Source organism: Cygnus olor, chromosome Z (genome assembly GCF_009769625.2).
Source record: "Cygnus olor isolate bCygOlo1 chromosome Z, bCygOlo1.pri.v2, whole genome shotgun sequence".
Lineage (NCBI taxonomy): Eukaryota > Metazoa > Chordata > Aves > Anseriformes > Anatidae > Cygnus > Cygnus olor.
The window spans coordinates 2,428,986-2,451,267 of NC_049198.1; the positions used below are offsets into that span (position 1 = coordinate 2,428,986).

The window sequence follows — 22,282 nt, forward strand, 5'->3', positions numbered from 1 at the left end:
CTGTCAAAAAGCAAAGTAGGCAGATAACGCAAATACATCTTGTTTGTTGGAATCACACTGCTTGTGCTTTCTGGCATGTTGTTTCTGTACTTCCAGTAACTGCAGTTAAACACAGGTGAGCAATATACAGCGTAAAATTTGCCTGAATGAGGCATTCACTAGAAGTCTTGACAGGAAATCTGTGTTGCAAATCTGTTCCTATTCTTTTCCAGGAATAGGTCGATAATCCTATTGCACTGTTAATAGTTTAGCAAAAAAAAAATAATGTGAAAAACAGGTGAAAGAAACAAGCTGCCTGCTTTTACTTCCTGAAGCTGGGCAAGGGTGCAGGTGGTCATCTGCTGTGATGCAAAGTACTGCACAAAGTTATATTTAAGAAAAGCAGAGAAAAAAGGAGGTTCTGAAATGAGAGTACAAATATCAAGAAAATTTAACTGAGAAAAGTTCTGCATCTTATTCAGTAGAAGCAAGATTTACGAATGGATTTAGGCACGTTGTGGTAGCAGGTGGATGTCTACCAGAATTTAGTAAAGCAAGGTATCAGCTTCATTTCCACTGAAGACTTTTAGAAAATAGCAAATCAGGCAACTTCAGGCACCAAACCACTTGTGCAAATCTAGCTCTAAGATCTCCAGTGCTAAGGCTGTCTGGGCTGATTCAGATACTGCTGGGGATGGATCAGGAAATCCACTTGCAAACCACTTGCTTGAAAATACCTGAAAAAAATCATAAATTCAAACCAGCCATTAATTTATTTTCCGCTATGGGGAGGACTAGGTGTGACGTGGTGCCTTCTGTGTGGTTCGTGGAGGTACTTGGATGCTGAGGACTTAAAATTAATTTTGGGGCTGGACTGGATGAAGTCAGAGCTCCCTCCCGACCTCCGCCATCCGGTGAAGCGCACCTCCACGGTATTCCAAATATGTTCAAAAAGCGTAAATTAAAGTTCGAAAAGCTTTATCTTGCTAATTTTTCAGCATCTTAAGGGCCTGAATGCGCAACCGTAGGAGGTTTTGTGAGGTAAAGCGGGCCGCGAGCGGCCTCCAAAGGCTGCCATGGATGTGGTGCAAAGTGAGCTTTATTCGGACGTGTTTATAGGCCAGGTGAACTCCGTCCAAGGAGCAGCAGAAATTATTGGGGGCAGCAGAAATTACTGGTGGGGAGCGGTTCTGTACCGTTTTTGATTTTATTGGGTCTGCAGCCCTCCAGGCCCTGCCACCGCAGTTCCCTGCCGAAAACTACATTTCCCGGCGTGCCCCGCGCCGCGCCCGTCTCCCCCCTCCCCCTCGGCGGCCCGCGCGCATGCGCGGCGGGGAGGCGGTGGCGACGTGGAAGGCCGAGAGCGGCGGCGGTGGGTGCGCGCGTGCGCCGGGGGGGGGCGCGACCGTTAGGGGCCGTGAGGGGACCCTGACGGGACCGTAAGGGGCCGGCCGGGGGCCGCGGTCGTTCCCTTCGTGTTTTCGGCTTTGCGCCCCAGCGCCGCTGCATTCTGTATCCGGGTGTGTTTTGTGCTGGGTTCCTGATAACCAGAATCTCCACAGGTATATTTAGTGCGGGGCGTAGCGGGGCTCCCGGCGCCCAAATCTGCCTCCTTCCATCGCCGGCGCTGAGGGTAAGGTGCTGGGCTGCACTTGTGGCGGTCTGAGCTGTCTGTAGTGGTACAGTGCTGTTATTTCCTACAGTGAACGCTCCTTGAAGGCACGGGAGCAGAGAGAAGCCCCTGCTTTGCCGGGTCTTGTTTCCTAATTGTAGGGCACTGTTGTTATGTAATCCCTAATTTTACCCATTTCCGGGCAAAAAGCGGCAAAGTTAATCTAGCTGGGGTGAGTTAAAAACTGCTGTCGCTGCTTGGATCGCAGAGCGCTGAGGAAGGCCCCGCTGCGTGCTCTCCCCGAGCTGTTCCCTTTTACACCCCTGCTGCTGTATCGGGAAGCCCCTGGCCAGATCCTGCTCTGGTGCTTTACCGGCACAGCACCTCGTGCGATCAGTTCAGGAGGAAAAAATACACGTGTAACAAGTGAATGCTAAGCTTAGATGGCTTTGTGATTTTATCGGATGGCCAGGAAGATCCCAGGATGGTTTTAAAGTGCTGATGACCGGCAGCGGGGCTTGCGGGTTTGTTAAGCCTCGTGAACATAAGAATCCTCCTCCTTTTGTGTGAGGAAGATGTTAAGAGGCAGAGATCCTGCTTGCTGGCTGATGAACTGCTGTCAAAGGGGATGGATAAAGGTGGTAATGGTATTTCCTCGACGTGTATTCTCCAGGGTGGAAAGCCTATTGTACCTGCTAGTAATTACACAGCTTGGCGGTATAGTTTCATTCGCAGTAGACCCTGGAGAGGGGATATAAATCGTGATGCGTAGGGTAGTATAAAATTACGTATACATGCAAAACACATTTGGCTTTCTGCACTACGTGCGTCTTTTGTGCTGGAGGTAGGTTTCTAGTTGTGGGAAACATTTAAAGCAGATAGCTGTTGTAAAAACGTGCATAATGCCCAATTACGGGAGAGCACAGATGCCAAAATAATTGTGGAGCCTCTGAGATACATAAGTATTAAAAAAATTGCAGTCCTTTTTAATAATGTCTAAGCATCTTTCTGAAGCTTAAAAGGTAGCCGAATTTTTCTTTCTGAAACACCGCTGTGGTCGATAGACAAGTTTTAGTTGTGTCAGTGTGAAATAAGGAGAATATGTTGAAAGTGTGCAATTGTAATCTTCGTGTCCTTTTCATAAAGAAATAATAGATCATCTTGATTGATTAAAGCACTGGGCAGTTGTAAGAAACTGGAGAGCAACTCCTGGGTTCTGCAGCTGGGCCAGTGCATGCAGACTGGGGGACGAGGGGCTGGAGAGCAGCCCCGCAGGATCTGGGGTTTTGGTTGATGGCAAGCTTCAGGACAAGTGAACAACGTGCCCTGGTGGCCAAAAGGGCAGTGGGCACAGCACCGAGCTGCTGGAGTTCAAGAAGCATTTGGACACCGCTTTCAGACACAGGGTTTGGTTTTTGGGGGTCCTGCGTGGAGCCTGGAGTGGACTTGATGCTCCTTCCAGCTCGGGATCTTCAGTGATTCTGAAATGACTCTGAAATAGGCTATGTGTTATCTCCACCCAGTAGTTGACATTAAACCGTGAAGCTTTTGAATGCCGTAGAATCCAGGAAAGACTGTGTTATAGCTATGCCAAGCAAGTAGCTGTTTGGATGACTGAGACGTGTAGGTTTAGCATGGCTTTTGTGATATTGAGCCCCCTTGCCCATTTTAATTAGGAATTCAGTCAGTTATTACCATATAAATTGATTTTTTAGGTGGGTTCACTGGGTAGGAAAAAGGGGGGAAGTAATCATCAGTAATAATCAAACTTTTTTTTTTGTATGGAACAAAATTTCCGACGCTACGATCTGTTATAGATTATCAGGTAGTTAGTGAAAAATTGTGCTTTTGAAAGCTGTTGTTCTCTTTGTGGTAATAAAACTCTTTCCAGCCACTGGAAGAACAGTAACATTGGTACTGATGCAGATAAGCAGTATATTCTAAGCCAGAATGTGATAGGATGTGCTTGTTCTTTATATTTTTTGTTTTTTAAGCTCCGTCTTCCGCAATAGTCTCGCTGAAAGTTACATTTGTTCTCCTGATTTTATAGTTCCAGTACCCCTCTAGGGCAAGCAGCAGGAGTCTCACCGGTGAGGGCAAACGAAAAGAAGTACCCGTCCAAGGCGAAGAGCAGAATTAGTGTTTGAATTGTTGCTTCTTGAAAGCTTTCTCACAGAGGTAACGTTTCTTATTGCCCCCGCGCCTTCCCTCTGTGGAAGGATGTGCTTCGAAACCTGGCGCTGTCATTCTACCCTCAGATTTGTAGGCGTGATGAAGTAATTATTTAATAAAAAGTTACAACGGGAATTATGTAGGAGTTGAGAAGTGAGCTTGATAGTCAGAATTTTCTCAATATTTTATTAAAAATCAGCAAACTCCGGTATCAGGATGAAGGGGCAAGGGTGAGGGTGATTTCTAGCATCTCTCATTAAGCAGTTCGATCGCTTGTCCCAGTGTCTGGACTCCCCTGCATTCAGATGCCTCTGCTTGAAATATTCCTCCTAACCAAGAAGGTCTTGAGCGATCCCTCCTTTAGCAGTGAGCAGAACGACTGTCCCGCAGGTGAGATGCGAAGCAAGCGGCGTGTGCTCTTCGGGATTAGGCTTTTATCGAAGATTGACTCCCCCAGAAAACACACGTGGGAGAGGAACTGGAGCAGAAAGCACAGCATGGGGACAAGTTTTCAGCTGCTGTTGCCTTTCCTACGAGGGCCTCCTTTACCTGCAGCAAATCTCTCAAGATGCATCGCTTCTGCTACTGCTTTTCCAGGCTTTTCAACCCTCAGTAAGACGGGAAGGATCACAAAAATGTCACATCAGTGCTGCTTAGTTCAGGCTCGTGCTCCAGAAGAGGAAGGCGCTAGAACAAGTTACTGAACAGGAGGAACAGAGAAGTTGCTGTTTGTTTATCCGGCAAAGCAAGCGGTGGACGACTCGGATAAATTGCTCTTAAAGAATTTAAGATGTGGTTTTCTTTTCTTGCAGCTGAGCGTTCCGCTTCGTAACGGTGTTGTTTCTTCTCGCTGTCCAAAAGTATGCCTGTCCCGAGGTGCTGGGACAGGTACAGATTCTAAAATCCAGTTTAGATCCTAAAATCTCCCTGCCGTCGGTTGTAAGTGCCTGGTAGATGAGGGAAGGTGAAATCACAGTAATGGGTTGATTGCAATCTGGGAACGATCTTTTGGTATTAGTGAAATATTTGTGGAATTGCTTTTTGGCTTTGAAGAGCAAATCTTGCTTCTCGCTTTTTTTTTTTTCAGCCCCGCTGGCACCAAAACTTCCCCCCAAACTATTCTCTGAGCAGCGCAGGAGTGTTGACGCTTAATGTGCCAGGCAAGCTGCAAAACCGTCCTTAGTAAGGGAACTCTTGTCGCGTTTCTGCCACTTGCTTTCAGATATATAAACGCTTTGGAGAGCTGACTTAACTGTGATTTGGGTTATGAGGTCTCCTGCCTTGTCGGTGAGCTTGTTTTCTGGACGTGGGCAGAAAAAGACTGTGTAGTTGAGAGAAACCAGTTTGGCTGCTGAAATTCCAGTTCTCTCGTCCAACGGAATCAACGTGAATTTCTGCGGTTAAGATCTGTCAGTCCTTCTTCAGCGCCTTCGAAGCTTTGGGTGGGTTCCCGATCGACTTTCCTCTTGAAATGCCTGCCTGGAAAATTGATAGACGCTGCTGGTAGTTCTAGCAGCAGATTGAAGGCAATTAATAGGAGCATTTTGATTATTAGGTGTACTTGGAGAAACGGGTGACGTTGTTTCTGAAGCCACGTGTTTTTATTTGGAACGTTTCTTTCACGTCCCAGAGCGCTGCGTGAAAAAACCGAGTGGTTTGCTGAGAGCAGAAAGTTGAGGTTCTTAATAAAGACAACAACAACAACAACAAAAAAAAAAGCAGGGCTTCTGGTTGACTTGAACTTTCATGTCCTGGTAGACCAGGATGAAACACGTTCAGCGGACGCTTCCCGGGAGCAACCTTCAGGGCCGCGCAGCTGCTTCAGGCCGCTGACTTCGGCGTCCGCTCTGACCAACTTCCAGGCTGCTCGCTGAGAAGCTAGCTTGTCCGGAGGATGGAAAAAAATAGCCACTAAGGGTGAACTTGCAGATTTTGGAGGTGAGAATCGATGTGTTCAGAGGACATCTAGAAGCGTTAGGCTCCGATCCTGCACGTGAATATTCATCTCTGAGGAATAAATGAGGCTTTAGAGCGTTTGTTCGTTATCCATGGGTGCAATCTCCGCTCGTAAGTTTTGTAGATAAACACTGCGTGTGATGTTTAGTCCACGAAGATTTGACTGTAGGTATAAATCGTACTGTAACGTGAAGGAGTAGAGAGAATCCAAAGACGTTGCGTGCGTAGTGGAATTCAAATGTTGGAGCTAAATAATACCTCCTGTTCCTAAGTCTTCTGTGATGCTCTGTGTTAGGATTTTGTGGGACGTTTTAACGTCTCACAGGTGAAATGGGGTCTGAAATGCTGGGTTCTTGGATGCAAACACGAATTAGACAGTGTGTCAGCTTCCTTGGTACTCGAATATGCAGCGTGACATCTCGTGTTCTTGCCTTTACAGTGATTCTGGCTACTTTGGCTGAAAGGAAAACGATGTCCATTTGTATTAGTTGAGAAAGCAGCAAATTGTAAAGGTAAGCCAAGTATTTATTGTATGGAATTGGATTTCTTTTTAGGTTTTTCAATGTGTGATAGCGTCAGTTCTTAATTTATTTTCCTGAGGTTGTATTCAAGACCCAGCCAAGAGACTAGATTGCCCCAAAGTTGTCTGTATGACCATTTCTTAGTCTTATATTTTAAAACAAGCCCTTTATAATGTATACATATTTGTTTATTTTTTGCTGTATATAGATGTATTGATAGCTATATCTTTATCCATGTATGTAGAGTATTTTTCAGGCTTCCTGCAGATTCAGTCAGACAGCCATGGCGAGGGCAATGTGGGAAGGGGGAACTGCTTTGCTCCAAGCCAGCTTTACTGGCGGGATTAGTAAAATGTCCAAGTTGTGAGACCAGCTGGGACTTAACATCGCACCTGTAATTACGGTACTAAAACTGTTCAAACAGAAGGTGTAGAGGGTGTGACAAGCTTTTCTCCAAGTCCAACAGTGCGCGTACTGTACCTCCATTTGCTCTTGGAAGCTGCCGCTGTGTCGGAGCTCAGATTTTTGTGCACCGCTGTTTTTGTGCGTGCGAAAGGACAAAGGAAGATTTGGTGTGCACCACGTTGTGAAGAGACATCCTATGTGTTGCTGAACTGCTTTTAACTTGAAGAGGGAAAATGATACTCTTGTAACCACTGTTAATAATTAACATTCAAGTCGTTTATAAGGTCAGTGGACATGAGGTTTATGTGTACCCCTAGCTGTTTGGGATTGGGGTGGGTCCCGATGTGCAAAGCCACCGCTTGCGTTCGGTCTGAAGCGTCTGCTTCTCGTGGTGGAGCCAAGTTCAGGCACCGAACAGATGTTGGACGTACTACAGCGTGACGCAGACCAGGTTATGGTCCTTTGGGGGTGTTCCCAGCTTGTTTAGGAACAAGAACTGTTACTGGTAGTGGTAATAATACCGTATTGAACTAAAGGACTTGCTAATAAATAGTTTCTATATTTTTTGAGCAAACAGATGACTCGCTTTTCGAGCGAAGCGTGCCTTTTAATTCGAAGAACCGTGCGTTTATTTCGTGTGTTTGGGTTGGATCGAAGAGCCAGTGGGGGCTGTTACGCAAGTCAGGTGTGGGGAAAATCACGGGTAAGTGAGGATTAGGTAAATTTTCAAACGACTGTGGTAATTTGTGCTCCAGTTACTGACCAGCCGTCAGTCAGTCTGTTCAGAGAAGTCAGCCAGGCTGTAGGGCCCCCAAGGGGAGTCCCCAAGGCGCTCTGGCCAGCGACTTGCTGCGTTACTCGAAGAGCTATGGCTTCAGTCGCGGCAGCTGGGAAATAGGAATTTGAATCTGAAAATGGACAATAAATATTTTGTTAAAGCTTGCTTTATAAGGACTGTTTGTTTGGGGGGATTTATGTCAACAGAATTGAATCTCCTGGGACTCTGCAGGAAATCTGGAAAGTATGCCAACTTTTTTTTTTTTTTTTGCAAGAACTGGCTTGGAGCTTGTTGCCTGCGCTCTTGGTCCTCTGGAAGAGAGTTAAATGGGGGGACTTTGGGAGCTGCCCCCGAGCGTAAGAACAAGGGTGGAGTGGCTCACCTTAGGAGAAAGGGCAAGGATCGAGGGCATGCTACACTCTGTCTGAACTCCAAGAAATAAGAGCTGAAATGTTAAGCCGTTTAAAGGTGCGGGGAAGGGACCCAAGCCAAAATAGGTAGTTGTTGCTGCAGTAGCTGGGAGCTGGGCACGTGTAAAATAGATGGTGGGGCTGAGACGTCTATGTACAACCTGAACCTCAGTTCTTCTACTTTCAGATGACGATCCAGTATCCTCGTATTACGCAATTCTGTCTCTGCTTTGTTCTCTAGCTTTTTATTGGCTTTATTTCAAAGGTGGTACACGCTGAGCCTTGTGCTTTTCCTTTGAAGTGGCGAAATTTGTATTCAGGTAAGATGCATTCGTTCTGTTCTAGGAGTAAACGTTCAGCCAGAGTTTCGGAAATCTTTTTAAGCTCATGACATCTTAGAATCCTTCAGTGCTTCTCTGCAGAATTCCCCGGCAGGATCTTATGCTTGCGCTCCGAGACCACTTAAATTTCTCTTCCTGCAGGTGGTCCCCATGACAAAATGGCTTCTGCAGCTGTTACAGGCAGTGTCTCCAGAGCTTTTTTGCAAAATGAGACCTCTGTCAGGTTATCAGGTTATTGTACCTCTCTCCCCTTTGGTCAGGCTTAACGGGAGGCAGTAGGACCCAAGCAGCTTCACAAGAAGAGGGCTCCCTGGGTGCATGATGGCAGAGCTACGGCGGTGCCTTTTAAAGGAGACCTCTTTATTTCTTAACAGTCTCCCTTATTCAGTCCTGACTATGCTGGCATCCTGTTTCTGAAATACTTGGGTACCGTGCGTTCACGCTACATCTCTCATACAAGTTCTTCAGACAGCCTCCGTGATGGCTGCAAACGTTGCAGATTTTGGCTGCATCTATTCCTTTCTTTTCAGTTTTCCTCACTTTTCTACTGTTCTTTATTAAAGTAACTGCTACAAGAGTTGTCTTTTCTGGAAGGAGCTGCTCCTGTGCAGATGGTGAGTCTCAGCCGATTACTACTAGAGTGGTACTTGATCCTGCACCTTCGTTGAGACCAAGAGTTGCTTCTGGGAAGCACCTTGCGTCTTCTACTTTACCCGTTCCTTTTCTTACTCCTTGAAGTAGTTGACTGCAACCAACCACGTTGTTTCACAAAGTTCAGGAGGTTCCCGTATGGTTGGTAGCACCTTTCCGCAGTCAGTTCGGGATATCTGTGCAGTGGCGATAACAGTTGGGCTGAGTGTGGAGGAGGTAGGGGTCTTTAAGGTGTAGATCCCTGATGGTATGCAGGACTCTGCTGCGTGACCGGCTCCCTTTCTTGACAGCGGTGGGCATTTGCCTCTACCTGTCTCTGCATATTCAGCTGGAGAACACATTTTTTGAAGAGCTTGTCACCTTATATCCTGGTTTCAGCTAGGATAGAGTTAATTTGCCTCCTAGTAGCTGGTAGGGTGCTGTGTTTCGGGTTTAGGATGAGAATAATGTTGATAACACACTGATGTTTTAGCTGTGGCAGAGCAGGAGTTTCTCTACGATTTAAATTGTGGATTTCTTGCCGTTTTCCCCCCTTGAATATTGATACAACTGTGACACTGTCACTTGGGTTTTCCTACATTACACGCATTATGAAGTGTATAGCATGGTAACTTTTTAGATGGTGATGATGTAGACCTAAGTTTGTTGAAAGAAAATATTTTTAACGCCTTCCTATGTGCCTCAGTTTTCTACTTTTCAGTAACTCTTTAAGGTAGTGAACCGAAGCCTTATGGATCCCTGGTTTAAGATCTGCATATTCCTTATTTGTACCAAAGGTTGTAAATTTCTTTTTCTTTTCTTTTCTTTTTTTTTTTTTTTTTTTTAAGAAATGAAGATTTAGAAGGTGATTTGCCAAGCGAAGAAGATGGGGGCAAATAGCAGCAGCATCAGCGAGCTTCCGGAAAACGAATACCTGAAAAAGTTGTCAGGAGCAGAGCCTATCTCCGAGAATGACCCCTTCTGGAATCAGCTGCTGTCTTTTAGCTTTACTACTCCAACAAACAGGTAAGATGGTGCTTGCGAAAGAACTAAACCTTGTAATATGTTTATAAAAGTGGCAAGTCTGAAAACAAATGGGTATTTTTTTTTTAATTCCTGTTTTAGGTAGCAAGGGAATAAATGTCCGTATAAAATACTGGTTTTCTGATTTTGGGGATCCCTTTACAGCGTGTTTTTTGTTCTTGTGAGTTCCTTTTGTCCTCATAGCTGTACTTGCGATGCATTCCCCCTGCTGGCCAGAAAAAAATCAAAAGTTAGGTCTGTAGTGTCGGGGAGGATTTTTTGTTTGTTTTGGGGTGGTTCTTTCTGGGTAAGCCTCTGCAGCTCCTGAAGAATCCAGCGCATGATGTTCCTCTGAACTGACAGCGAATTGTACATCTCCCGTGGCTTAATTGTAGGTTAGCTGTTGAGTTCCTTAGTCTCTGTCTTTTTTTCCCTCCTCTTTTACAATTTAAAGGAAGTTTGGCAGTTTTGCACATCTTGCCACTCTAGCGAATGATGCGGCAATAAACGGAACGTGCTCTCCGTAGCACGTGTCCGGAAATACAAAACATGTGTGTTCAGACTCATTTTAACCCATGTCCGTTGTCCTGCTTATGAATTATCAGTCTTAAAAGAACTATCTGGAATGCTTCATCTATTTTTACAGTTTACGGTGTGACCCGATACTTGTCTGTCAGGTAAATGTCTTATTTAAACCCTTTATTATTAGCAGTACTTCCTTGTGAAGTGCTTAGCTTTTCAGCAAAGGTTCTTAACTGTCTCAACACAGGTGCCATTAGGCCGGTACGTGTTACTGCTAAAATATGGACCGGTTATAATCTTTAATCAATTGAAAATATATTTGAGAACTGTTCTGGTCGGTGTTATTGTCATCTTTCGGTTATTTCTTAAAGCAGAGCTCCTGTCAAAGTGAACGAAAATCAAAGATTTTTTAAAGAAGGGGTAAAACTGGTGCAGACTTCTGACTACCCTGAGCTCTTGAGTATTTCTTATAAATTAGCGATTGAAAAAAGGGATGAGATAAAATTTCTAGTGGGGTAGTTTACATGTTATACGTCTTACCTCTGTGCTGTGTCTTGGATGCTGAGCACGGTAGCTTCTGAAAGACAAAAAAGCACGGTTATTTTCATAGCAATTGGCAAATCTGGCAGACGATCTATCCTGCTTGTATTAGTGTCCCTATAATTTAAGGTCGGACAACTGGGAGGGAAAATGGTCGAGGTAAACATCTGAGTGGCATTTACTACCCTCTATTTTTGTAATGATGGAGGAGAGGGAAGGATTTTGGCTTCTGTGTCATGAGAATAGCCAGAAGTTAGCAAGAAAACCTCCAAGTGTTGTAAAGCTTGTAAAGGGTGGTACATATTTGGCAGTGGATGGGGAACGTCGCTTTCTTTAAGTTCTCTGAGGAAGCAAGAATTGTTTAGAGCCCACCTGTGACAAGATGGACAGTGTTCTAAGTAGTCATGTATTGCTGCACTGGGGCTTTTAGGGGGAAGTAAAGAAGTAAAGAACTTCCCACTGAGGTAAAGAAGTCTTTCGTAGCTTGATTTACAAATTTTTCGTGCCTATTTCATCGTGTCAGATCTGGTGCAAGATGAGTTTGTTTAAAAAGAAAAGAAAGAAAAAATGTTTAAAAAACATAAAAACAACTTTATCCAAAAGCAGGTTGAAAGTTTAATTAGCTGAACACCAGATGGTGCTCTTGCCTGGCAGCTGGAGGAGGGGTATTTTTAGAGACATCTTTTGTCCGGCTTAATTGGAAGGAAGCTGAAATTTCCCGTGAAGTGGCGTCTACCTGAGAGAACCGTTTGACAAATGATGTCAGACGACGTTGGCTGCACGGCACCCTCAACCGTTGGCTAAATCAGATAACCTTGCCTGCAGGAACAGAACAATAGAGGTCAGTGTTCATTTTAGAGACTGAAAGCTTGCGGAATATCAAGTGAACTCAGTCGTGTTTTAATGAGGATTGAGTGTAGGTCATACTTTTGACAGGAGCAAGGTGCTTGTCTTTGACTGTTGTGGAAAGGAGCCAGTTTTCACCTGTCAAGACAGAATTTAAAGTTTTCTACTCTTTTTCGTTTTCTACTCTTTTCACATTCTAGTTTTCCCACTAGTCTGCAGCAAAATTAGTGTGTTTATAGTAGGTGATTGCTTGCAAATGCAATAGGGAGCCGTGTAAGTGCTGCGTTTTGTTTTCACGGAGGTCATTGGAGGTAACTCTAGAGTAAAACCTGTGTCTTACTTTCTCATCTTTTTTTGCAAAGATGAGACTGATACAATCCCCTACTTCTGCTGTTTGATATGGTGAGTATCTGCCATAACACACTCGGTAATTATTTACTTGTGGGACCCAGGAAAGAAACACAATGCCTTAGCCACCAATCTACCAACGCTTGAAAGACAGTGTTTGGAATCTCTTAGGCAGTTTTCCTTCCTCTCTGTTCCAAATTAGTCCAAGTACCTGCTGAGTGCAGCTGCTAAAGGAAGATCTTCTGGGCTGCCATACTGGATTGGATCTTCTTCGTTATTTGTTTAATCCCCAGACTCAGAAGCTCAAGACCTGGGCTTGAGAGTTGGTGATTTACAGGGGTTCTACTCTGAGAAAGATGAAGGCATGATATCCTGTCTGATCTTTTAAATGGCGCCGCTTCTGTGTCTTTTTTTGTGCTTTGCTTGTTTCAGCGCTCTGTGCTCTTTTCTTTCGCTGTCATTTTACTCTCCTGCCTTTTTCCCCTTTCAGTTTAGTTGATTTCTTCCTCCATTCGTCCATTTTTTTTTAATTTTCCTGCTTTCTTTTGCTTTCTCTCCCCACCCCTACCTGATGGCTTAGTAAATGGGAGTGTTCAAGGACAACATACAAAGAAAGAGATTTGCGTACGCAATGGCTTCACTGGGTTTATTTTTTTGGCTCAGTTAACTTCCTGATCTGCCTTTCTGATGAACACACGGTGGTTCGCAGGTGCGTAGTTTGCCAAATACCGGTGCTGGTGACTTCGCAGTTGCTGTGTTGGCAATCCTGATGCAAGATAACTCTTGCCCGTGCAGTAGCCCTTCAGCATTTCTGTGGGTCTGCCCTTGCACTGCCCCTTCCAATGTTTAGAAGGATCTTCTGTGAGTTGAATCAGGAATTTGTCTGGAAAACAGCATAGCGTGAAAGCGTGCGGTCAAAGCAGAACTGTCTGCTGCGAGCATCAAGTCCTGCTTTGCTGGGCCTTTTGTTCTTCCCAGCATAAAGCTGATTTTTCTTAATGTTTAAGCAAAGTATTAAGAGGGAGTCTTAAAGAGTTAGTGGCGCTAATTCTGGTTTGCGTGTTCACAAATGCTCGTTGTGAATCAGCCTTTAGTAACCCAAAAAGACAAGCTGCAAGTGGATCCCTGCTCGCTGCCCGTAACACCCCCGCGTGAGCGATTGTGGCAGCCCGAGCAAATCTTGGGGATTAGGTCCCAGTGGCTTTACCTGCCCAGCACAATTTAGGAGTGGTAGGAGGTAAGTAATACATACCTAGGTGATAGTAGAAGTAGAAGCTACTAGTTTTGTTTAAGGTTGCTTTATGCTTTTCACTGTGCAAGGTGCACTGTAATCTCCTCTTTGGAAAAGCTCCAGCAGCTGTGTAGCAGCGGGTCACGATTACTGAGCAGGTAAAATACCTGCTGCAAAAAATCTCCTGAGAAATTCCTGTAATTCCTGTAAAACGCAACCTCCTCCTTAGCAGTGTTGTTAGTTACAACACTTTTATGGTGGGGGACTTCAAACGGAGTTAACTAACGCAGAGCTTGCTGAGAATCACGTGCTTAATATTTACTGTTCCGCTTTGTTCCTTCCCTGGAGTTTTTAATGAGTGGCTGGTTAAAGAATAGTGTGCACGATCCTTTAATGGAAAGGCATAAAAACGAGCAACTTTTTATGTTGCCTTAATATGGTGTGTTTTGAAATTGGTACAGTAAGTTACGTGCAGCTTTTTATTCTTTGACGTCTTTCCTCTGAATAGTCCATTAAAGTCAGCATTCCCACAGCATGAATTTACTGAGTGGGCTGATTCTGCTGGTTTTTTTTGTATTCAACGGCGAGGAAAAAACTGTCAGGAAAGCTGCCCCCCCCCCCTTTTTGTCTTCCTCTTTCAGAGGGGGTGGCTGTCAACTCCGGTTTGGGTCTGGTAGGTGTCACTGTCTGTCTACGGCTTGCTAAGCAGAGATGTTCTAAAACAGTAGCCACTGCTGCTTTAAAGCCTCTTGCATCGTGATGCCTTTCAAATGAAAGCAGATAAAACCATATGCTTCAAAGATAACTGCCGGGAAGCTACTTTCTCTGTCTGTTATTAGCTGCAGTTTTTGCTGCGGTCTGTGGGGACTGAGTGTTGGTAAATTCCGAGTCAAGCAGCTGAAACAAATTCAGCCACTGTGAATTAACTCCACCGATTATTATTTTTTTTTCCTCCTTCTCTTTTGGAATTAATGTTTTTTTTACCCTATATGCCAGAACGGCTGTCACAGAATCTGGCTTTCTGGTAGGATGGAGCCAGAAATATAAATACGTTGTCAATGAAAACTGATTTTTCTTTCTTTTTTTTTTTTTGAGCAGTAGGCTGCCTAATTTACCATTCTTCCCCACCTTCACAAAAAAATAACCTGCTGATGAACTTCTTGTATTCTAAGTAAATGTAAGTACCAACAAAATAGAAAACTTGACGTGAGATTGGTTATTAAACAAAAGAAGAGTGATTTTAGCAGGACAGAAGAGAATACATGCTGTTTAAGTAGCGTTTCAGTATTGTTTTACTTGGTCCATAATTGCTGCCTAGACATACGATAACTCCTAATTTTTGTTCCATATTTTCAATGCACTCTTCTGAAATACAAAAGGGCAATCTTCGCGCTTGTTTCCATTCCTTTATGTCCAAGGGTAAGTGCATCAAATCCCCAAATGGCATTTATGTGAATCATTTAGGTTGGAGAAAACCTGCAAGATCTTCAAGTTCAACCATCAACCTGACCTGCTGGGTCCCGTCACTAAACCAGCGTCCCTTAGGGGCTGCAGCTGGGGTGCCTGGGTAGTAATGCTCAGAGGTACCATGAAGCAGAGCAAGAGTTCACTTCGTTTGCTTGTTTATTGCTAGAAACTAATCTTCTTTCTTAAGAGAAGCTCGTTGGGCATGTGCTGATTGTTCTCATAGACCAGGTGATGTTTTACTCTTCCAGCCCAAATCAATCTCTTCTGTAATGGTGTCCTAGAGAACGCTGTGCTTCAGAAGCTTAATTTCAGTTTTGAAAAAGTGTGATTTTATTTTCTCAGGATTTGGAAGATGAAGTTGCAGAGTAGAAAATGCGTGGCATAGCTTCCCTTCCCTTTCCTTTCTAAAAAGTCGTACTCTCCGTACCGGATCCTCCCATAGTTACTTCGTGGCCATCGAGCGTAACGTATCGAAGATCAGTTTAATGCATTTTAGATGTTTTTGTCCCAAACGGTGACCTCCGTGTAAGCGCACGTTTATACGCGCGCATTTACACGTACGTTGCACATCCACGAGGCAGTCCCGGTTCCTCGGGTGAGGGCTTTCAGAGAGAATTGCAATTTTTGTTTGGGATCGGCGCAGTGGAAGAGCTTCGCTCCCTCACTCCGTTAGTGCTTGCTCTTCCTGTTATTGCTGAAAAGCAGTTTGAATGCTGCCAGCGCCTCTCTGTGGATTAATGAAAGGAGGGATGTTTCAGCGTTAGGTTTCCAGTTTTCTATTCGTTCATTAAGCAAATGTCATCTCCGCAGGGACTGTAGAGAAAAGTCAATGCCGTAGCTGGTTGCGGCGTTTCTTTTGTGCCACTTTATGAATCTTGGCTCTGGCATTTTCCACCTGAGTGTTAATACAATGTATCTCGTGTGTTCACGGCACACAAAAACCGCGCGGACAGCTTTTTCCAGGCCTCTCGCTTTTCTTTCCTGCCTGAGTTAATGAAAACCGCTCCTAAGCTAGCGCGAAGCTTTGCCCCAGGTACCTGGAAATGGGCTGGTATTTTTTGTGCCCTTCCCGCACCCAGTATACTCTCTCCATGAATTTATCCTTGGAGGTCTAACAATTAGCAAGAGTATTAACTCTGTTGGGCGTTAAGGACGTTATTTGGTGCCCATACATGTGTTGGGGCGGTGTTCTGTAGTTCCCTCTCCCTAGGCGTTTCTAATACTCGAACTGAAACTGTGCAGATGTTGTTGCCCGCTATTCAGGGCGGCAACGTTCAGGTCTGTACTCTTGTTACATGAATGAGGGAGAGTGGGGTGGTTTATAAGCATTAAACTTCATTTGGGTTTTGTTAGGGAAAAAGAATCGCTCAGTTGTTTAACTTTGAAGTTCTGAATTTCTCGCTTGGTTCGCCACTGTTCTTGATCCTGGCAGCTGTGCAATTTGTTCGAGGGTTGTGTGTCTTTGAATAACTTGGAGGGGGAAAAAAGCAACGCTTGGAAGAATGCTTTATTTTAAAACCTAAATGCTTAGAAATTAGGGAAAAATGAAATGTAATTAAAAGATTAGGGCCTACATCTACAGTTTAAATCCCGAAGCAATTACAATAATCACTCAGGCTGTATTACAGAAGTCCCTAGCATCTTTGGACAATGGGAGTTGGATCGGTTTTTGTTGGATTAAGATTATTCAGGACCTAAGAACTCCGTAGCGGGTTGGTGTCCGGTATAACGTTCATCTGGCTTTTCAGCACTAGGGAAGGAAGACATCCTGACGACAAGTGGCCAGCTGGACAAAGTAGAAGTCAAAAAATAAAAATCCTTTTCATCCAGACCTAGCAAACACCATTGTCAGAAGTTGTTGATGAGGTGTTCTGCCTTTTTTATACCGTTTTCTTTTGATTGCTCCGCATGTTTTTAGCACTGCAACGAGACCACCTTTGAGGCTAATTTTAATGTCGTTAAAAATACGGAGGCGTGTAACAGTTTGCTCTTTCTGAAACTTCTGTTTCGAAACAATTAGTAAAGGAGGAAAGAATGCTGGTATTTGATATTTAAAAAGCCTATCTGCATAATGCAAAATTGTCTTAAGGCCTTCAGCTGTAGGTGAAGAGCTGTCTTGTGCTTTCAGCTCCCTATGCAGTAAATTAGTCTGATATACAAGATAATTTGCAGGCATCTTAAAATTTAAAAAAAAATAATTTGTTTCTTTCTTGAAGTATTTCCTATTGAAAAGCTCAGAAATACTTCTTTCAGTTCCTGTTCCTACCCCTGTCCGTACTTCTAGTCCTCGAATCTGGGCACAGGTTACTCATCGGAAATCAAACTAATGCTTAGGAAGCAACAGCAATTTTGGCAATCTGATTATGGCAGTATTAAGTTCTTGCAATATTTTTATGAGAAGGATGCTTGTGTGGAGGCCACGACACTGAGTTGAATGAAACCTCCTAAATTTTACCATGGCCTCTTTGAATTGAGGGTGAGCGGGAGAGGAGAGTCAGCCCAAGAACTGGAGAACACGTGTCTACCCCCGACTAATTTTTTTTAGGGTTTTATTCTTTTTAACACCTTCTTTTACTGAAATAAGTGAAATGTTCTGTCGGAGGCCTGAAAGTAGCGTACAGAATGAAGAGGAGCAGTTTGTAACTGGTGTAGGTAAGAAATTGAAACGGTAGGTGTTTGCTTAGGCCAGAGTCATTTTGACCTTGGAGAGGATAAGATATACTTAGAAGTATATCTTTTTTTTCAATTTTTTCCCCACTGAAAGACGATTTCATTCTGACATTTCCCTGTTTACCTACCAGATTCAGTTTTACCTCTCTGGTAGCTGCTTTTATTGAGGCGTTGGCTGAACATTCAAAGTTCGTTCATCTACTGGGCCTCGTGTAATAATTTTCTGATGATATCCATCATTGCACGCGTGTTTTATTGTTTTAGAAAAGCGTGTTTTTTTTTTTTTTAGCTGTTTTGAAATGTGAGTTGGGAAACTTAACTGTATTTGAGTTAATTTCTTAACAAGCAAAGTGGCATAGGAGATCTGGAGAAGTGCAGAATCAGTCAGCTTTATATTGTATCACATATCAGTAAATTTCAGTGCTGCTTGTCACATTGAAAGCACCAAACTCGCAGAGAAGAAACTTGGCTTCTAGCTTTTAATATGTGCTGTTAAGGAAAAACATACTTTTATTCCCATTTATTCTTTTGTTTCCTCATTGAGGAGCAGTTACGTTGTACTGGTAGGTTTGTAGAGATGGAAGTATACAAATATTTCTACGTGTTTGACACAGCTGGTGTTAACTTTCGGTGGTTGTTGGCATGTTCTGGGTTAGGCTTTTATTGCTCTTTTAAGCTGATGGTTTTCATTGAGGCATACCAACAGGCAATTCAGTGAAGTTAGGAAAAATTTGGTACATCCGACGTGATTCTTGCAGTAATATAATAACATCGGCTGACAGAAAGTGGTCCTTGGCGTGAGGTTGGATGTCAGGGTGAGGATTCTGAATTTATGCTTTTTGAAAAGATGTTACTTCACAAGACAGTTGTTGTGTTTAAAAACAAAGCAATTTCTTCTGCGGGCTGCAGTTCTATGCCCATTTTCAGTAGCATCAAACCATTTTGTAAAGAATTTTCAGTTTAAGTGCGGGAACTCTTAATTGTTAATGTAACCCTTTTTTTTTTCCCTTCCCCTTAGTGCGGACTTAAAGCTCTTGGAAGAAGCCACCATCTCAGTCTGCAAGTCTTTAGGTGAGAAATTGTGACATCGGTTGGTCAGTAAAATCAAGAAACGTGATGCGTACATCCATGTCTTTTGTATAATTAACTCTATCTCTATGCACTAGTAAGATTAAAATAGTGTAAAGAGTGTGTTGTATATATCCCAGACTTTCAGAAACTTAGTCTGTTGTTAACTGTTTTTTTTGTAGAACTGAAAATGACTAAAATAATAAAATAACTCCATCCCTACTATCTCTCTCTTTCCCTCTGCCCCCCAAGCTAATCAGGGGCTGAAAGGAAGGGATAATACAAATAACATCAGTGATGTTACAAGAAGGTAGAAGCTAGTTGTGAAAACCTGCACGGTTTCCCCGATAGGAAACTGCTGTGCTGTATGCAAGTCTTGGTAAGGAAGTGCTATGGGGCTTCACATTTGGAATATTTTAAATTTAGGCTGAGAAGTGCAGTTAGAGAATGATCTTGGAGTAGTAAGGCGTGTACTGGGGAATCTTAAAAGTAAAATAACAGCTGTGTGGGAAAACATGCTGTATTTGATGTGGAAATATTTAAGGCATTAAAATTTGTTTTCACTCTGTCTGAACTCAAATGTCCCAACTTACTAATGCTCCATAATTATCATACCTTTGCAATTCCTTATCTAGTTGAGAAGAATCCTCGAACGGGAAACCTTGGGTCATTGATTAAAGTCTTTCTTTCTAGAACCAAAGAATTAAAAATATCAGCAGAATGCCAGAAGTAAGTACCCAGAAAAAAGCTGTGTGCCATTTCACCTTTTATACCTTCCTTTTTTTGCCAGCTACTTTACTAGTTAACATATTTACAGACTAAAACTTCTCATAAGTCATTGTTTGAAATAAACAAAAGCGTCTAGTACTTTATCAAGCATAGATCATGAAGTATAATAGATAGATAGATTGGGGGAAACAAAGATGTTTGTGTTCTGTGTGTTACATAGGCATGATTATGTACAGAAGTGACGTGACTTTGGGCTAACGTCTGCCTTCCGTATTGTGCAGTCCTGAGGGGTTTTTGTCTTAATTTTCTTTGGGTGGACCCCACATTCTCTGTTACCAGGTTGATAGTTCAGAACTCCAACCCCTCGGAACACAATAAAATTTAAGAGGAGGACCGTGATGCATGAAATTTCCTTCCTAAATGATAGGTGTAATGGTTCAGATAAGAGCACGTATTCTTCAAGTGATTTAATCTTAAGTGCTTGATTTTGAGATATTTAAAAATCACCTGTCTACCTAAATCTTAATTTATAAAGTTTCTCGGGAATATTTTCCAATTGGATTGGGTTTGAGCATTAAAAAAAAAAAAAACCTTCTATATAAAGACACTGCTTTCAAGTCGTATCATGCATCATAGCTTCAAGCAAAAGCTTTACCATGTGTTATTGTGTGGGCTTTCCAGCAGTTACTTTTTGAGACTCAAGGAAATGCAATGAAGCTATAGTCCCTTTGCATTCGAAAATGGGAAGAAAATCTGTGTGTGGCACGGAAAAATCTTGCTATGCTCTGCTCCTGAAGTCTGAAGACATTTGGTTGGGAAAGGTGCTGAGATTCAGAGAGCCGGAGTAGCTTTAATGTTGAAGCTGTAGGATGCTTTCAAATGTCTGGGTGGATTTTTGTTCACAGTATCTAGAAACCTTTAGAAATACGCTAATTTTTCTGGTAAACTCCTCAAAGGGTGGTATTTCTGGCAACTGTGATGTTATTAACAGTGCAGATTTAGGAATAAAACTGTTATCTTGAGGATTGGGGGAGAATACTACTACTAAATACACTTCCAATATATTTGCTGTAGCAGGGAATCTCAGTTAATGCTTTTGAGCATTCTGTCTTTTCCTTGCTTCTGCTATAGGAACCCCCTTTGTTAATCTGTCTTGTCTCCTGTGATTTTTGATGCACGTTCGCAAGTTACGTGTTACTGATCCCCGTTTGTTTCTGCTTCCTTTCTAGTCACCTCTTTATTTGGCAGGCTCACAATGCGTTATTTATTATCTGCTGTTTGCTGAAAGTGTTCATCAGTACAATGTCAGAAGAGGAACTGCAACTTCATTTTACTTACGAGGAAAAAACGCCGGGCTCGTATGGTATGTGTATGCTATTGCTAATAAATATTCCACAAGAAACTCATGAGCTCTGATGTCTGTTTAGTGTAAGAATCCAAAACTTTGTTTGAAAACCAGAAATGAAGTAATAATATTGCTACATACACTATTTTTTGCTATTCAGGACAACCTGTGAGATTGAAAGTATAAAGGCAATATTAAAACTGGCTTCTTTTTTTGGAGTTAGAAGTAATTAGGCGTTTAACAGAAATATTCCCAGACTTCATTTGGCATTTTATAAAAATAGTTATTCGAAAAGGCATTGTAGACCTACCTTAGTTACAGCAATTTTGATCCAATTAAAAATGTGGTAATGGTCCTCTTCAGAACATCCTCTGGCTTTTGCCTGTTTATTTTGCGAGGCGTGCTATTACGTGGGAGCAGGGGAGTCTGCAGAGCACTGCAGTTCTGTTAGTGACAGTGACAGAGCTCGAATGGAGGAAAGGGGAAGCGGTTTTTGGCCTCTGAACAGGTTGGGGAGAACAAATGAGAATTGTAATAACTTCCCTACCGCTACTGTAAGATTGGTTAAGGGCCATGTAAGAAAGATTATCTGTGATTCGATGACAAACTATTGGTCATACTATTTATAAGCAATAATGATTGGGGTTATAACAGCTCTTTGATTGGAAGCGATCCTTTGCGAAGGCAAAACCTAAAATTTAGCTGATGGACAATAGTTATTACAAAAATACAGAAGTGAATTTAAGCAGAATGTCTAAAAAGGAAAAGTGCTTCTCTAGGAAAAAATGTTTTGCATAAAACAAGAAGGTGGATGGGGGGAATGGCTGTATTACTTAAACAATTTCCCTGCTACCATCTGATTAAACAAACAAAAGAAAAATAAAAAAAAATAAAGAAAAAGCTTCCCTCTGAATGTGAATGCGTTCAATACCATTTTGACTACAGCAGAAAGAAAACTCTTAACGCTATCTGCCACAAATCTTTGCGTAGCACCATATGAAGACGCTCTTACAGAGCACGTGATGGATAATGCTGGCACGGGAGCCTCGATTTCGTTCCCTTTGTTATAAAGATACTGTTGAGTTTGTAATTGCGTGTTTATTGCATGCGGCCAAAAAGGGTCTGGCAGAAAAGGGCTGGTATCAGAACGGTGATGCAGTCAGAGTGGATTGTGGAAGAGTAACCAAAATTATCTGAATGTGGATTTCCCTCAACAGTCAGTCCAGCAAAGCCACGCGTTCGCCGAACGCCTGATAGCTCATTGAACAGTGAAAACCGTTCCTTAAAATCTGTTTAACTCCTTGGCGCCTGCCGTTGCTCCGGGGAAATCGGGCTTCTGATGCCAAAAGATTAAGTGCTGCTTGTTGAAATGCTTTAAACCGTGATGAGTGATCTCCGAGAGCGTGGTCAGCTAACTGATGCATCAGAAAGTCGTGCCTGCTTAGAGTAAGGTATCACCGCAGACTGCCTGTGGGTTTACACCTGGTTTGAACCCCCAAAAATCCCACTTTTTGCTTCAGTGGTGTAGTGTAGCACAGTAAAACAGCTGCAAATGCTGAGATGTTTCATTAGTTTGATCCTCAGCAATCTTTATTCCTTATGCTGGGAGTTCCTAAGCGCATAGGATGAAAAGTGGCTGTTGTCACTGGGGTAGCTCCGTGTTTATACGATCTTTGGTAGCACTTGACT

At 43.0% G+C, this 22,282-nt stretch overlaps 1 protein-coding gene across 12 annotated transcripts in view; it reads left to right on the forward strand.

The window, feature by feature from the left end:
* Window positions 1–1,278: 1,278 nt before the first annotated feature.
* The window catches only part of DYM (dymeclin), a 205,903-nt gene continuing 184,899 nt past the window's right edge, over window positions 1,279–22,282 (forward strand). For 2 of the 12 annotated variants that reach the window (XM_040540536.1, XM_040540542.1), the window contains exons 1-6: window positions 1,279–1,351; window positions 6,159–6,231; window positions 9,653–9,830; window positions 18,470–18,522; window positions 19,155–19,248; window positions 20,478–20,611. In XM_040540536.1, coding sequence (XP_040396470.1) covers window positions 9,691–9,830; window positions 18,470–18,522; window positions 19,155–19,248; window positions 20,478–20,611 — 421 coding nt within the window. In that variant the 5' untranslated portion in view covers window positions 1,279–1,351; window positions 6,159–6,231; window positions 9,653–9,690. The other 10 variants (XM_040540539.1, XM_040540545.1, XM_040540546.1 and 7 more) reach the window with 9 other exon arrangements.